Source organism: Lacerta agilis, chromosome 3 (genome assembly GCF_009819535.1).
Source record: "Lacerta agilis isolate rLacAgi1 chromosome 3, rLacAgi1.pri, whole genome shotgun sequence".
Lineage (NCBI taxonomy): Eukaryota > Metazoa > Chordata > Lepidosauria > Squamata > Lacertidae > Lacerta > Lacerta agilis.
In genome coordinates, this window is record NC_046314.1 from 94499960 (window position 1) to 94517937 (window position 17978).

Genomic DNA, 17978 nt, shown 5'->3' on the forward strand with positions numbered 1-17978 from the left:
AAGGTAAAGGACCCTGGATGGTTAAGTCCAGTCAAAGGCGACTATGGGGTTGTGGCGCTCATCTTGCTTTCAGGCCAAGGGAACTGGCATTTGTCCACAGACAGCTTTCTGGGTCATGTGGCCAGCATGGCTAAACTGCTTCTGGCACAATGGAACACTGTGACGGAAGCCAGAGCACATGGAAACGCTGTTTACCTTCCTGTTGCAGCAGTACTTATTTATCTACTTGCACTGGTGTGCTTTCAAACTGCGAGGTTGGCAGAAGCTGGGTCAGAGCAATGGGAGCTCACCCTGACATGCGGATTTCGGATTTGAACCGCCAACCTTCTGACTGGCAAGCCCAAGAGGCTCAGTGGTTTAGACCACAGAGACACCAACAAAAGCTGGCAATGAACTTTCTTCTAGTGCAGTGTTTCTCAGTAGGCTACGATCCACTTTCAGGGGGGCTGAGTGCCACAGCCTACCCGGGGCCTCTTCACTTGCCTGGTCCACCTCTCAGCTATGTCACGGCCTTTTGACAGGACCAATGTCATGACCAGCAGCTCCTTGCACGCTGTGTGGCAGAGGAGCTTGGGTGTGTGTGTGTGTGTGTGTGTGTGTGTGTGTGATGTTGAAGAGTATCAGAAAGCAAAATAAAAGGTTAGTGTATTATTTATTATTATGTAAATTTAAAAAAAATGGGGATAAGAAGGAAGGAGATAGGAAATAGGAAAGCTATTACAAGGAGGAAGACATGAATGTAAAGTGGCAAGGGAGCATGGATAAAAAGGAACCAGAAACTAGGAAGAGCTCAGTATGAAAGGAGAATGGAATGGGAGAAGTTAGAGGGATAAAAATAGTTTGAGAGGCATATAGGGGTGGGAAGGGGAAAAATATAGAAGATTGTCTTCTCTGGCGCAGCAAATACCGCCTAAAATGGGACACCTAAGTTGTACTTGGGTTGAGGAAAGTCAAGCTTTGGAACGCCTTGCCACAAGAAAAACACTGTGGCATCCTAGCTATTTGCAAAGATGGATTAGATAAATCAGTAGAAGCTGTCAGTAACTGCCAGCTGGTTATGACGAACTCTGCCTCCGTCCGCTGCCATTTTGTGACTGGCATGGACCCCTGATCACTGTTTTGCGACTGGTGGGACTCAGCAATTTCCAGCTGCCTCAACTGGTCCCTGGGGAGTGGACAGTTTGAGGACCCCTGTTCTACGGCTTCTTTCTGGAGAGACACCAAGAGGGACAGAGGCGACATGGCATGGGATCTCCACTTTATGGACCTTGCATGCTCACCCCATCCTGAAAGTGCCTTAGGTGTAAAAAAAACCTTTCAGCACAGTCCTCTATGCTTAACTCCTGCTGGCTATCTGTACTGACCGAGGCAGAAAACCTAGAAGCAGCTCCTAGCAATGGCGCAGGTGAGGGAGCAATTGGGAGAAAATGCCACACCACCCTTACTCTGACTCATTAGGCCGCTAATGAATAAGGAGTAACCTAAGCTAACCTCAAGCCACAGCATTCTCAGATGCTCAATTCTATTTTTCAGCCGCTCTCCTTCCCAGAGCTGTGAGTCACTGTCAGCAATGTGATATTTGACGGGGATTTGCACTGATGACTAAGCGAACTTTATTAAATTCTTCACCATGTGTGTAAATGAAGCTTTGCAAGGATGTATGAAAAGCAAAAAGAAGGATGCACCACTTTTTCTGATCTAGTTCCTTTTTATTGTTCTAGGAGCTTGAAAAGCTATCTATAAAGTTCTTAAGTAGAATACTGAGCATTGGGTTTAAGTCAGGTTGGCTCATTTTAAAGGGTTTTTTTTGTCCCCTCTGAGTTTAGGTCAGCTTCTTGCCTATATATTTAGAAAATGCCCTGTTCAAAACCCATCCTCTTTGCCAAAGGAGGCAACAACATGGAAACCGGAGCCCTTTTAAGGAGAACAGCTAAAGCTCTTGGTAGGGAGAGTATCTGTGTTTACATTTAGCCATTTTCCCCTTCCACGGTGTGTAGCAATGTCTCACAATCCCTTATTAATGAGAGCAGGCCAAAAAAAGACATACTTCTTGCTGGGTCTAGATTCAACATTCATAAGGAATAATAATAAAAAAGCCCTAAGCAGCTGGTCCCAGTCCTAGGGATTGCATTGAGGGGTAACTGACACCTTTGAGCACATCCTTCTTTGCAAATGCTCATCTTTAGAGCTATAATCAATGCACGATGGAGCAATAAATGGAATAACGCAGCTTTGGCTTAGCTCTACTATAGTCAGAAAACACTACGCACCCCCTGGCATAAAGCTTGTGAAATTGCAACTACCCAGACTTTCTGTGGCCCGTAAGTTCGAAACCTGTTTTATGATTTTGAATTGCTTGAATACCCATTTTATTTGTTTTTAATATGCTCTCATACTCCTGTTTCATGCTGCACTTCTGTTTGGATGAAAATGGTTATTTTATGTTGCGCAGCGCCAAGAGATTTACAAAACTTTAAGCAGCTTATAAATGCTCCTAAACAACAGACAATCCCAAATGCCAGCCTACAATTCAACTACTGAAAAAAATGTACCTGTGTTGCTGATACACGTAGTACTCTAGTATAATATATGCAACACGTTGGCGGCGCACAATAATCTCCAAGTCAATTATACAGTCTTAATCATATTAAGTCATCAAAGTTCTGAGAAAAAATATATAAAGTCTTATACAAAAACCACAAGGACTTACAACCTGACAAGTCTGAAAACAGACTGTTGATATCTAATTACAATGTGTGTTTTTTCCAAAAAGTTTGATACCATCTAAATATCTAATTCTAGTACGTCTTCCAAATGTTAAACTCAGTCTTTAGATTTCCTTTAAATAAATTCCTGAAGATATCAACAAAAGTAAATTCAGTGTGGTTTCCAAAAGCATGAGGTGTTCATGATACTACAAACAGATGTTAATAAAGATGTACATAAAGATGAAGAGACAGGGTGCCGGCGTTTTTCACCTGTTTCACCCAGGCAATCCTGTAGTTTAGGAGGCTGTTATTCGCCCCCAATGGGGCCCTTTGATTGGGGCTTGCAGATAGCACACTCCCACGAAAGATTACGGGCTTCTTCAGTGGTTCTCAAAACTTGGATACATATACAAATTCATGAAGAAAACTTTTTCTTGGCTTAAGCTGAAGAACTGGGTTTGCTTAGCTAAGTTTTGAGAACCACTGAAGAAGCCCGTAATCTTTCGTGGGAGTGTGCTATCTGCAGTCTTACACCTGATAGGCCACAATGAAGAACACTTGTTAGTGTCGCAACTGGTTGCTTTGCTTGTGTGAACCGGCACCAACTCCAAGACTTAGCTCAGAGAAATGCCCAATGGCTGAATGGTAGAATGCATGTTTTGCGTGTGCAAGATCACAGGTCTAATTCCTAGACTGTTCAGGTAGGTTTGGGGAAAATCCCTACCCTAAAGAACCACTGCCAGCCTGTGTTGACAGTACCAAGCAACATGGACCACCGTAAGACTTGGTGAGAGGTGGCCCCCTATGTTCCTTTGAAGGTGGAAGAGGTTGTTGCTTTGCACAGAGACAACAGCTAATGAATAATGGTTTTTCAGTACCAAACAGGCAAGGCAATGTATAGTACATAATTTAAGATTAACAGAACACAAAACTGTATCTGCAAGATAATCATCTAAATAAACATATACTTGAGGTAAAGTAAGGAGGAAGGAAATAAGGGACACCAGTTAAAATCTCCGTGGAACAGAGAAGGCTGGTAGATAACTGAGTATTTCAACTTTCAAAAAGGCTTTGACAGAAGTCTCTCAACCAAAGGTACCTAAGGAAACTCTGCAATCATGGGGTAAAAGGATAAATCCTCTTATGGGCCAGAAACTGGATAAAAAACAGGAAGCGGAGAACAGAAATAAATTGACAATTCTCACAACGGAGGGACGCAAGAAGGGAGGGAGATTCCCCCAAGGATCTCTGTTGGAACTGCTGCTTTTTAACTTGCCAAGAGAAAGAGACAGACAGACAGACAGACAGAAAAAAGTATGAGACAAGAGATCCATTGTTTGGTCCAGCTAAGGATCTGGAATCAGGAGGCATATAAAGAGGGATTAAAGAAGACAGACAGGAGCAACAGAGCACACACATTTTTTAAACAACAGCAATGGAACTTTACAGTGAACTGAAGAGAAAGGGAGCCAGAGCAGAGAGAGAAGACAAGGAGAAATGTGGTCACATTTATGAAAAGCTGCAGAGTGGGTCTCTTCCAACGCAGAAGCTGACAACTTAAGGGCTGGGCAGATTCTGTATTGAAAATACAGAAGATATACATGTTTCTGCTGTTGCTTTGCAGCAAAAGGCATGGCTCTCTTTTTGGGGGGTGGGTGTCCCTTGAGCTACCTGCCTTTCTGCAGCGCACTTGATCTCTGCTTATGGCATAGCGACTTAGAATGCAGTGGGGAGAGAGAGGCACTGGAAGGCAGAGGATCATTCTTTGGGGCAAGAGTTTTTTTGGGGGGTGAGGGGGGTATATAGCCTTCTGTTCTTTCCAATGCTACGATTTTTGCTTCTCTGCTCAAAATAAGAAAAGGAATCATGTAGATGTCAGTATGGCGTGATTCAATTTCATGCTTTGTTCCTCTCTCAGGATCTGACGTGTTCCTGGTGTGGAACAGTGTGGTGGGAAGGAACTTGTATCCAATTTTTGGTAGCTGAGAGATGAATGAATCCGAGCGCTGAATTCCAGAATTTAGGACAGAAGTTTTAAGAATCACACATGAGGAAAGACCGCCCATTACACAGTTTAAAAGGGCAACCACAGCTTTGTACCTGCTGTGTCCAAAGTCAACCCAAGTTGACAGGGGAAGAAGTGGCCACTCTAGATTCTTATTCTGGACAGGGACAGCCTAATTTATGTTGTCTATGCTGTGGTAATCTCTAGGTTAGATTACTGCAATGTGTTCCACACAGGGCTGTCTCTGAAGACTATTCTGAAACTTCAGCTAGTGCAAAATTTGGTGGCCAGGTTGCTCATCAGGGCAAGATGGTTAGAGCATACAACACTGATGCAACGGCACTGGCTGCCCAATTCAAAGCGCTGGTGTTCACCTGTAAAGCCTTAAACAGCTGAAGACCGCAATACCTCAAGGACCACCTCTCTCCATATGAATCTACCTGGACCCTGAGATCATCATCCTAGGCCCTTCTTTGTGTGCCTACTCCACGAGAGGTACGGAAGGTGGCAACGAAAGAACAGGCCCTTTCTGCAGTGGCTTCCCACTTGTGGAATGCTCTACCCAGGGAGGTTTGCATGGTGCCTTCACTATACACCTTCAGGCACCTGGCAAAAATGTTCCTCTTTAACCAGGACTTCGGCTGATTTGACACCCAGTGCCCTTTTAAATGTGTTGTGGGAGTGGGGGGCGTTATTGACTTGTTCTTGTTCTTATTTTTATTATGTGTTTTGTGTTTTTTTACTTTGCGATTTTACGTTGTGAACTGCCCTGAGATCTATGGACAAAGGGCGGTATTGAATATTTCATAAATAAAATTTAGCAGAAGGCATCTCTTACCGAGGTTGTTTTACACTGGATGGGGTGGAGAGAAAAAAATTAGCCTGTATAAATAAGTGCCCTTGGGTGGAGAAATAATAATACAAAAGCCGTTTGCATTCCTCCTCACATCATCTCAGTGTGCCAGCTAAGCTTCTCAGCTGCTAGCCGGTGCTTGGGAATTTTGCTGAAAGCTCTGGCTCAGCCACCCTAATAATGCAGAGGCCTTAACTCCTGAATACTAAGCAGCTAGGAAGGTGAAAGGTGGAGCAGGAGGAGAGGAGGAAGAGAGACAAACCTGATGAAAGAGCTTGTGAAGTGGGTAAAGTGCTAGGGGAGGAGGAAAAAAAAAAGAATCAAATCAATTAAACCATTAGACTCTGTTAAATATGAAGCAAGAACTTTCAGCTTGTCATAGCTGGCTGAGTAAACAGGACCAAAAGGGATTTTTTAAACGCCTATTAAAACCAGATTAAGATCAGCAACTTGAAATAAGCAGGAGCCATGAGCCACGAGAGAAAGTAGAAGCAGGAAGTTAGCTGTTTTCTATCAGCGCTTGCATTTGGGCCTGACAGTTGTATATACTCTTGGCACAGTAATGCTAGGAGCAGCTCCCCCCCCCCGAATGCAGCTGCAGGGGTTGGGGCTGCTTACCTTCCAAATGTAGGCATTCTGGTCACTTGAGCCGCTAATCAAGAACTGGTCATCTGGGCTGATGCTGGATTTGACATAGAAACTGGAATTTTGATGCCCGCTGAAAACGGACCCTGAGATTCAACAAAGAAAACCAAACTTTCAGAATTAGTCAGTAGTTATAGATGCACAGACCAATAGTTGCGTCCATTTCCTGCCAGTTCACATACACTGAGGATCAGGGCCCCTTCCGCACTATGCATTTAAGGCAGTATCATACCACTTTTAAACCGTCATGGCTTCCACCGAAGAATCCTAGGTACTGTCGTTTGTTAAGGTTGCCAAGAGTTGTTAGGAGACCCCTACTCCCCTCCCAGAGCTACAGTTGGCAGTGGTTTAACAACCGGTCGCGCTTCCCAGGGAACTCTGGGGAATTGTAGCCCTGGATCTGAAGCTCTAGCCATCCCTGACTATTGGCCCTGCTGGCTGGGGCTGATGGGAGTTCAACATCGGGGGGGCACCACCATGTTGGGGAGGCTGCTAGATCCTCTTGTCTGCTGAAGAAGCATCCCTTTACAATAAAACACCAATAAGTATGAGAGGTCAAATAATATTCCCAGCAGTCCTTCGTCAACCCTTTATAATACTTCGCAGCATTTAGTAAAATTGGAACAGCAGACTTCAGAAGCGACAGTATTAGAAGCTGGGGTGTTTGGAAACAGCTGCGCTCAGTTAAGCAACAAGTGAAATGGTTGGGAAACTTGCTTCGCTTGACACAAACCCTACATGGAAGGAGAGCAAAGTGGAAGTTCAGCCCAAAGCTTTTCAGAAGTCATCTTCAAAAGGTTTCGTTTCAGGCTGGGAGGGCCTTAGCTTACAGAGGGCAGGGGTGGACACACAATTAAGGGAAAGCTCACACAGTCAACAGGCGCACACTCTGCCCCAAGGAAACACTGCCAGTGCCTTATTAACATTTCAAGGCAAGGGCAGGCAACCACCACAATGCAGTTCCTAACTTTTACCCACAATGAATGCTGGTGGTAACTAAATGTTTATGTATATATGCTGGATTCTGCCTGTAAGTTCAGGCGTCTCATCTTATGGTCTACATGCTGATCAAACAGAAGCCATTGTGTAAAATGAACGTGTGTCTGCATGGCAAAAGGTGGGCAAGCTTCAGACTTGTCAGATCCACTTTGCCTTTTACTAGCACACCCCCTGCCCCACCCCAACTTCTACCAAGTAGAAGAGCCAGGTGCAAAAAAAAAAAAAAGTCACTAGAATTTTAAAACAAAATAAAAAAAATTCTTTCCAGTAGCACCTTAGAGACCAAGAAGTTTGTTCTTGGTATGAGCTTTCGTGTGTCTGAAGAAGTGTGCATGCACACAAAAGCTCATACCAAGAACAAACTTAGTTGGTCTCTAAGGTGCTACTGGAAAGAATTTTTTTATTTTGTTTGGACTATGGCAGACCAACACGGCTACCCACCTGTAACAAGAATTTTAAAAAGAGTGTCTTTGAGCACATTCTGAGTTTAGGGACTTATTTCCAAAACTGAACCTTTCACACAAAACTCCCCACACCCTGGATGGCTTTCTTTATTTTTAGGAGGCTTATTTAGGTGGAAAAGGTTGTTTCGTTATTGCTACTACTGCTGAACAATCGGGAGTCAGAAACCGGGGCCTGTCTGCAGCTCATGACCCAGAGATCGAGCATTAGACCCTGATCTGCCTTCTGCTCAATCCTGCTGTACAGCCCAGGAGGCTCTTACTGTAGTGTGGCATTCCAAAACTTACAGGATTTCACCAGCAGTTTATGATAAAACAAAATTATTTTGGCAAGTGGTTTATACCCTGCTTTTCAAAATGTTCCTGGTTTGGCTTACGAAGAGATTGCAGTAAAACAAATATGACCCGCTCTTCCCTTTGCCCTGCTCAGTTACCCTACGTACTCCTTGCAGTGCAGCCTTCAAAGGCCCCGGTTATGGCAGCTTCCTTAAACCTCTTAGCATTCAGCACTTCTTGGATAGAGAATGAAGCTCAAGCATCTGTCAGGGAAGCTGCTCCTCTCTCTCACTTCCTGCCTCTGGTATTCTATTTCTCAAGAAGGATATGCACCGGCTCAGTGACACGGGTCAGTGGGCTATTTTTAAGGGCTCCGTAACAGCTCACCTGATCAATTACACCTTGGAACTACTGCCCCAAATAGCTGTGACTCTTGGCATGTGAAGAACTGGAAGTGGCTGTCACTAATGGGGGGAGTTACGTGCAGATGCCAAGAGCTCTGGGTTGTCTGTGAAGGGGGAAAAGGCGCATTCCTAGCCTTAGCACAGAACGTAACTGAGGCCTCCCTCAGTCCTGAAAGAGAAGCTCGTTGCGGCACCCATCATATAGACAGCAATACAATAACCTGCAGTGATAACTGGCTTCAGAACAGTTAAGGTGGTAGAAGTTTCTTTGGTATGTGGATTTGACATATTGGGCTATTTGCTTCATAACATTAAGGGAAAACATACACTTGCAGTTTCCTTCCTTTAAGTACACCCAACTGCCAGCAGCCTCTATGTTTTTCTTATACTGCTATCTCCCACCCCAGTTCCCTGCCAATAAATAAATAAAAATCCAGGTGCCACTAGAACAATGTTATTACTACAGCCAGAAATATATATGTTTGCACAATTGCTTAATTAAAAAAATTAAGTATTCGACTATAAATGCAGGGCTTGGGATAAGGTGTTCAAAATTGCCTTTGGCGAAGTCACCTAACACACCCAAACAAGTTCATTGGCCCTAGCCAATTTTTATTAAAATTGTACAAAATTAAATTACAGGATATAGCATGAGCTCAGATGCTTGGAATGTAGACAGACGTCCATGAAAAGTTTGTCTCAGACCACATTTCCTCCAAAAGGGGATGGGTGGGGAAGAAAGTTTAAGTAATTATGCTCTATAAACTCTATAGCGAAGAGACTTGAATTAGAGAAAGTACAAAAGGGAAAGCGAGCAGCAGCAGCACCTGCTGTTTTCCAGGCTTTCAATATTTGCTGCTCTCTGGTGGCCTAAGAACAGATTTTGAAGAGAAGCCACTGGCTAAAGTGGCAGAGGGGGGGGGGGGGGAGAACAACTTCTCTCCATTATAATAGGATATAGAACTAAACATGGTAACAATTCACAACTATGTTTCATGGGTATTTAATCATAAATAACCCATTACATGCAGATCCTCTATGGATGTGTATAGGGTGCATTATAATAATCAAGCAAATATTTTGATTTTATGAATACAGTGGCCCTACTTCTCGGTAAATGTAGGTGGAGATAACAGTGCAGCTGTGCCAACCTGGTGCCCCCAGATGTTTTAGACTAAAATTCCCATTAGCCCCAGTTAGCAAGGAGCAAGGCTCATTGAATACTGCAGAGGTTCTTTTCCAGGAAATACACATAGGATTTGACGATGTACACACACACGCCATATTCACCTAAGCTTCATGAACACCCAGGTTTAAGGATAATCTATTGTGTGACTTTAATCATTCTTACCTGGAGTTGTCTTTGTAGTCGACATACTGAACATGTATATATTGTCATCGGTGCAATTAGCGAATAGGCTGGTACCACTCGAGTCCAAAACAAGACTAGAATAACCTAGAAGAGAAAAAGCTCTATGTCAAATAAACAAGTGGCTGCTTCAGAAATCTATACAGGGAATAAATAGAAACTGCAGCAAAATGGTGCAGTGTGGAATGCTCCCATCCGGAGTCCCACCTAGCTAGCTCTCTCTTTTCCATTCTAGGGTCATAGCAATACTGCAAACTTCTATTCAGCAGGCTGATCATTACCAACCCACACAAGCCACCCATCAGCAGTTCCTCCACCTTCTCTGGATTGAGTTCCAGTTGGTTAGCATTCATCCAGCCCTTCTAAAGGAGTTATGTGTTAAAGGAGTGGAGTTTGTTGATATCACCCTCCGTATTCCCAGATGACCTCACTCAGAGCCTTCATGTTGATGTTGAAAAGCACCGGGGGGGGGGGGCAATATAAATGCTATGGGGCTAAGCAGCAGTCCCCAGACACCATCTACTGGAATCAGTCCTCCAGTGGGAACAGAACCACCAAAGTTCTGTGCCCTTAAACCCTAATCCATAAAGCCTATCCAGAAGGACATCATGGTCAATAGTATTGAAGGCAACTAGAAGATCCAGGAAAATTAGGGCTGCACTCCCCACACTTCTCCTGGAACAGTTCATCAAAGCTGAAGCCAGATTGACAGATCTTGAAAAATTAGAATATCGTGGAAAGGTTAGTTTCTTTCAGTAATTCAACTTAAAAGGTGAAACTAATATATGTGATAGACTCATGACATGCAAAGTGAGATTATGTCAAGCCTTTATTTGTTATAATTGTGATGATTATGGCTTACAGCTGATGAGAACCCCAAATTAACAATCTCAACTTTGGGGTTTTCATCAGATGTACGCCATAATCATCACAATTATAACAAAGGCTTGACATATCTCGCTTTGCATGTCACGAGTCTATCTCATATATTAAACTCCAGTAGCTAATGAAAACAATTGCTTACATAAATGGGATTTTCCACGAAATTCTAATTTTTCGAGTTTCACCTGTATATAATGTGTCTCACCATAAGGTGAGAAAGCAAAGGAAGACCTGCTGTTTTGTTTTTAAGGGACTCTGGTTCCCTTCAGTTCTTCAGCACAATGCTAAGACATACCAAGCTTACGAGTGCTGGTCCCAGGGTAGCTGAAAGACCTGGATGGCACTGGATCCTGTCGATACGTGGTGTAGTTCTTGCGCAGGTCCCATACCTTGATTACGCTAAAATTCAAGAGACAGGCCCTCTCAGAACTCCACAGTTCTTTCTCATTTGTAACACACATACCAAGGGGAATGGAATGTTGCAGGAGGGCGCAAGATTGGAGGCGATGCCTTTTCCTTCAGAGCCCTGGGTCAAGATAAGGCATTCCACGCTCCATTGCCTCCACCTCCCCCACCAATGACTGCATGGGTGGATATTTGCTTTAAAATGTGATCAGCTTATATGGGCACTCACAACTGAATAGGGCAATATGCTGATCCGTAGTTTGCTGTATGTATGTATGCACCCATTCCAGGACAAGGGTAAGAATCAGCTCAACCGTATGCACGTAATCAAGAGCCACCACCTTTTCCCTCCCCATCTCCTTTTATCTCATTAGGTAATTTTTTTCTTTCCTGGTAAAAAAAATAAATTTGTGGTAAAATGCATCCCCACAGGGAAATGAGGGAGTTTTTCCTGAGCAAACTCAAAATTCAGGACACATATAGCAAAGGAACAGTGTTTATTCCAAATTGGCTTTGCCCTTCACCTGTAAAATATAGCTATATTTCTTACTTGTTTTTTGTTGTTTTAGTACCAGCTAGATGGGCTTGATGTGGGACAGGAGCTAAGGAAGGTTTATTAAAGAATTGCAGCAATTTCTTCCTTACCCATCAACTGCACCAGCTGAGATTAAGGTGTGTTCATCCTGAAGTAGCACCACTGTCACACTCTGCTGAAAATCCTAGGGAGAAGGAAGAAATTCTGTCTGAAAACCACAGAAAAGTTATGCGAGTTTCAGCCTTGATTTACCCTAAACATTCCCTGTAAATAGCTTCATTAAGCAGCTTCTCCCTGCTCCCCAATTGCTGCCCTAATATTAACTGAAGGTGGAAACCGAGGCGATGAAGTGGCATAGATGGAATATGCGTTCATGCCCTGAAGCCAGTGATATTCCTACTTATTAACTGCAAGGACTAAGTTTAAGATAGGCTGTAGAGAAGCAAGAGAAAAGGGAAGGAAGGCTGTTACATCATCTCGGTTGAAAAACCAGCTGCCTTTGGCACTCCTCAATTGCCACTTAGCAGCAGCCATTCCATTAGGCTAGCGGAACTGTTCCAACCTAGCTGGTTGTTATAAGAACTGTAAGAACCTGTGTTTGCTTATTGCCCCTCCTCCCTCCGCATTCCTTTTTCCTTATGCATCATATCATTTTGACTGCAAGCCACAGAGCAGTGACTGTATTACTACTTATTGCTGGAAGCAACGGAAAGGTAGGGTAAAAGCAGAATGGAAATTAATGTGTGGCAATGGACTGGTAGAGCATTTCACTGCCTGGGATTGCCAGTTACGAAGGACCAGATATCTGGTGATGTGAAAGACCCCTCTCCGATGGAGATTCTGGAGAGCTGCTGCCAGCCAGAGTTGGCAATGCCAGTCTGGACAAACAAGTAGTCTGACTTGGTATAATGCATGTTCCTAGTAGGCCCCAAGCAAAAACATTCCTCTTCCCCCAGACCTTTGGCTGATTAAACAACCTTTTAAAACTGTGTGTGTGTGTGTGTGTATTGTTTTGCTTGTTATTTCTGTTCTGATATTGTAAACCACCCTGCGATCCCCAGATGAAGGGTGGCGAAGAAATTTACTAAATAAATAGCAAAGGGGAGAGTGTTACAAATTCAAGATATACATATGCATATGTATACAAGAGTTGTGTGTGATGCTGCCTGCGGGTGAATGTTATGTAAGGTATACATATGAGAGAAAGCACTAATACATATGGGAAATATACACAGAGAAAAGTTTGTACACCAGACTGTGTGGGCACTAATTTGGAGAAAAGCCTAACAGAATAGTCTGGTGAAAACTGGATTTTTTTTATCTCTTGCTGGAAGCAAGGCTAGCTATTGATAGAGGCTCATGTGGACCTATTCCATACAATTTGCTCCCTCACCGCCCCCGCTCTCCAGTATTTACAACATCCACAGTTTATTTTCAAGCCAAGGCAAAGCTCAACCTTATGCAGCAGAACATTCTACAAAGCTAGTCTCTTTTCTTTGCACAAGCGGGCGCTGAATGGCCTTCGGCTTCCAAATCCTTACCACTGAGGGAGCGAGTCCTCTCACATTCTGCTTTTTCTTCTTTAGTTTGGATGGAGTCTGCTTGTCTACTATGTTGTGGGCCCCACTTATTTGCTTCACCTGCCTGTAAAATCCATCTGAAAGGTAATTTCAAGAAACAATATTAAAAGGACCTCCGCTGCATGGCAGTTCCACACAGAGAATGAGTTCGTAAATAAACGAAGTTGGAAGGCTACAATCACACCACTACAAAGGGGGGGGGGGGTTAGCAATCATTATGAATGCTGCATACCTCAGCCCATATTAAGTGAACAGCACTGGAATTATAATAGGATGTACCTTTCTTATTGCACCGTGTGTCCCAAACCATGATGTTTCCATCCCTTCCTCCAGTACAGAACACAGCTGTGGAATATACAGTGCAAAATTATTATTATTAATAATAATTATATTTCTATTCCGCCCTTCATTCAAGGATCACAAGGCAGCTGTACATATACAAAAATATGTAACAAGCAAGAAACAATTATCTCCCTCCCCCTGTTTAAAAGATCATTGACAGAGAAGAGAAATAGAAGAGAAACATTTTTACCAGGCACCTAAAGTTATGTAACAAAGGCATCAGGCAAGGCTCCCTGGGTAGGGCATTCTACAAGCGAGGAGCCACTGCAGAAAAGGCCCATTCTGGTGTTGCCACCCTCCAGACCTCTCACAGGCATATGAAGACGAGCCTCAAATGATGATTGCTGGGTCCAGGTTGGTTAATATGGAGAGAGACAGCCTTGAGATATGGCAGTCCTGAGCCATTTAATACTCTCAGAGTACAAAATAGTACTCTCAGTTTGAAATACTGAAACATTTTTCATATGCAATCCTGCAATTTAATTTAAACTCGGTAATTATTTAGGCGGTATTTTGCATAAAAACTTGAGGTTTAAGAAACTTGCTGTTACAAGGAATCTCTAATTCTTTTAACATCAGGTTTTGGCTCTGGACTCTATGACATCTCTATTTTCTATCTGTTTCTTCACGTGCACCAAGCACTGGACAGTAGGAGTCCTGTTTAGATGGCTGAGAAAGACTTAAAAAACACCTTGAGGAGCTAAGCTGGAATCACTGCCTTTTCGCCCACCAAAGCTCTGAAAAGGACACAATATCAAGCAAAGGCATCAAAGGCTGCCAACATACCTAGATGTACCAACATGAGACTCCTACCCCATTTATGCAGGACTAGCCACAATCACGTCTATTCAAAGGAAAGCCAAGGATTTCCAAACTTTCCTGGTAACACTGGAGCAGCTTTTTAAAAACCTGTGATAAATCTATAGAAAGACTGTAACTCAGTGGCAGAAAGCAAGCTTTGCATGAAGCAAGCCTCAGGCTCATTTCCTGGTATTTCCAGTTAACAGGGTCAATTAGCAGATGACCTCAAAAGTGGCGAGATATATTGAAATATAAAATAGGAATATTTACCCCTTTCAAATTTAGAGAAAGCAACCGACTTGAGGCTGCACTGGTGCCCTTTGCAGACGCCCAGTAGCTCACTAGTCTGTACATCCCAGACTTTTGCAGTTTGGTCTCCTGAAGCGGTAACCTTAAAAGATAAAGAAGTTAGCTAACCATTGTAGCGAAGAAGAAAAAAAGGCAGAGTCCTGTTGCCCTCCAAGACTATATCTTGTATTGGCATGAGCTTCTGAAGGTAAGACATGTTTCCATTCAGCATAAAAGACACTCTCAGTGCAAACCTATGGGTGTTTACTCTAGCAAGTTCAAAGGGATTTACTCCCAAGTCTGCATATGACTGCAGCCTTAGAAGGTGGCAGCAACAATATGACTCAAATATGAAAGTGGAAGTTTCAAAGGTAACAGAACCACAAATAACCAGGCTCCAATTTCTGGAGTTGTAGCCAACTAAGTTCTACTCAGAGAAGATCCATTGCAATTACTAGACCTAAGTTAGTTACGTAAATTTCAGTGATTCTACTCTGAATGGTACTGAATGCACTGTGCAAAACATACACACATTATAAGCTGTAAACTTTATATGCAGCTGCTGGGTCAAAGCATGGGATCTAACTACTGTAAAGGCATTCTGTAAACTGAATCAATCATGAATTTTAGGTAAACCGCAAGATACAGTATCGGATTCATTCATGGATACTGCCCCTTTACATTTTTTTTTAAGAATGGCTAACAAAGTCAGCAGATATCCAAAAGGTTAAAAATGCCCCCTACTAATGGCCACCTTCTGTACATCTCCGTCTTTAAGAATCCACTTGTGGACAATTCTTTAATAGATAGATTGCCTCCTTTGGCCTAAGAAACAACAGAACACAACGATTCATCTGCATATCAGGAAAACCAACTTTTGAAAGTATGAGTGAGGTTACTGGGTCTACTAGTGATTTTATCATAGAAGAGACTAAAAGAACACTGGAATTTGTGACAGCACATATAAAGGGCCAAACAAGAAAAGGATAGTTTTAGCTTACTCACAATTTTATGTTCTCCAGGCACCCAAGCAAGATCAAAAACAGCGTTTGAGTGAGCCTGCCACTCTATTGGGAAAATAAAAGTCTATGTTAGTTCCAAACAAACAGCAGTTGAAAAACACTGAAACAACTACAATTTACAGTATTGTGTGCACATAACTTTCATACAAACACAACTTCCTCTGTGGTAGAGGGGTTAGCAGGAAGAAACTCCAAGCACAGAGGTGGCAAGGAAATAATCATCCTCTCAAGTTTTGACTTGCCATCAATCAGGTAAGAAAGCAGTAATGGAAGCAGACATAAGAATTACAATGAAAGGTATGCTATGCTACTTTTTAAATACTGAAGTTCTTGTTCCCAAGAACCGCCAATTATTTAATCAGTCAAAACACTTTTTTAGTTTGCTGCCTTTATCAAATAATTCAGCTCATAGTTCCCACCAAGGTTTCCCTTTTACCTCTAAAAATCCCCTTGTTACTTTTTTGTGTATGGGTATCGTAGAGCCTAACAAATCCTTCTTCATTTGCAACGGCAAGTACATGCTGCACATCTGGAGCTGGAAAACAAAGCAGTATTTGTACATTTGAAAACATTTTTTTTAAAGTGCTTTGGATAACACTCCACTGAAGAGGGTGCAATTTATCGGCATAAAATGTCAGGATAAAAATGTTAGGTAATCACAGAACTAATGTAAAGTAAGAACTTATATAAAATAATGTATCACAGCCCTGTTATTTTATTATATGGCAGCATAGATATACTTCTATAAATAAGCAATCATAAAGATTGGTGTGCATCTGTACTGGAATTGTTATAAACATGTTTTTATTGCTAGTTGTTCTACCATCTTGGGATCGTATGGGAGGTAGAATGGGATACAAGTTTAATAATAAATAAATAATAAATATAACTCCCTGCAGGTTTCTATGAAAGGCCCAAACATTATAGCCTTTCTTCACAGAGGAGTTGCTCCAGGCCCTTGATCATTTCGGTTGCCCTTTTCTGCCACACTGCAATGTTTACAGATAAAATTCCCCCATACCTGTTGAAAAGCTGCAGCCAAAAGGAGGAACTGGCATTCCTGCTTCTCCATATGAAGCATGTTCATCTCCTTTAGTACACTGATAGCACTCCAAAAGGTGGTTTAAGGAAAACCTTGGTGGGAGACCTGGAGGAAAAATGATTTTTGGAAAGATAAGCAGTGTTAGAAACTCAGATATACGGTACAAAGTAGGAGCCAAATGGCTCCTTAAACCAGGGTTACAGTCATCAATACGGAATGCCTAGTTACCATTTTTTGGGGGGCAGGCGGCTTGAAAATTGTATTTTTCAATACTATTTTTTGGTTCCTGAAATTAATTCTGATTGTGCAGATAAAATATAATGGATAGAATTCTACAGCAAAGAATTGAAAACAGTCAAGATCCAAGGATCCCCAGGCATGCACCCCCAGATGGAGAAGATGTCAGGCGACATCCTGGCACCAAGGCATCTTCACTTGGTCCCAAGTGGCCGATTGTTGTTGCTTAGTTGTTTAGTCGTGTCCGATTCTTTGTGACCCCATGGACCAAAGCACGCCAGGCACTCCTCTCTTCCACAGTTTGGTCAAACTCATGCTAGTAGCTTGTTAGTAAGTGGCAGATGGCTGTGTGCAAAATACCTGACAATTTTAAATGCTGGAGGTACTGGTAAGTACCCAAAACTCTGCAAACAAGTTTATAAAACTGCAGCTGACATTTATGCTGTCCTCATATCTTCTATTTCTCTGGTTCTGAGCATCATTCAGGTGGTCCAAGGCATGTCCATGTTAAATAAGTGTACTGATTATTAATTGCATTTTATTGCTTCTTTTATTTATTATTTAATATCTCCACTGACTGATTTCTGATACTGGACACTCCAAGATCGGTTAAACTCTTGTCTGGAATGAAATAGTGGATGGAGAGGGGAGATGAGGAATCAAGAGCACTGTATTTAAGAGCAGATTCCCCTGCTTAGTTCTGAAGCTCACTGGGTGATGTTGTGGTAAGGCTTGCCCTGCACGGCATATGGTGAAGTATAAGAGCCCTTCGGAGAAAATGTGGAATTAAAAATTGATACAACTTATTAAATTTATACACTGCCCTTCATCCAAAGAAGATCACATGGTGGTTTACAGCATAAAAAATACATGAAAACACCTAAAACAAACAAACAAACAAACAAACAAACGACAAGCACATTTAAAAGAGAAAAGGAATGTTTTCGCCTGGTGCCTAAAGATATGTAGTGAAGACACCAGGCAAGTGTCTTTCACAAACGGGGAACCACCACAGAAAAGGCCCGTTCTTGTGTTGCCACCCTCAGATCCTCTTGCAGAGGAGGCACCCGAATGACTGTAGGGTCCTGGTCGGTTCATATGGAGAGAGGCGGACCCTGAGGTCT

The 17978-nt window shown here is 42.6% G+C and overlaps 1 protein-coding gene across 1 annotated transcript in view; it reads right to left on the bottom strand.

Annotated features, from left to right (window-relative positions):
- Window positions 1–17978, bottom strand: part of DTL (denticleless E3 ubiquitin protein ligase homolog) — a 33679-nt gene that overhangs the window by 15090 nt on the left and 611 nt on the right. Inside the window, exons 2-11 of the mRNA XM_033144815.1 lie at window positions 16597–16722; window positions 16012–16110; window positions 15559–15620; window positions 14536–14656; window positions 13402–13467; window positions 13084–13199; window positions 11653–11726; window positions 10898–11001; window positions 9703–9807; window positions 6185–6297 (exon numbers count right to left, since the gene is read on the bottom strand). Coding sequence (XP_033000706.1) covers window positions 6185–6297; window positions 9703–9807; window positions 10898–11001; window positions 11653–11726; window positions 13084–13199; window positions 13402–13467; window positions 14536–14656; window positions 15559–15620; window positions 16012–16110; window positions 16597–16722 — 986 coding nt within the window. The remainder of the gene's footprint in view (window positions 1–6184; window positions 6298–9702; window positions 9808–10897; window positions 11002–11652; window positions 11727–13083; window positions 13200–13401; window positions 13468–14535; window positions 14657–15558; window positions 15621–16011; window positions 16111–16596; window positions 16723–17978) is intronic.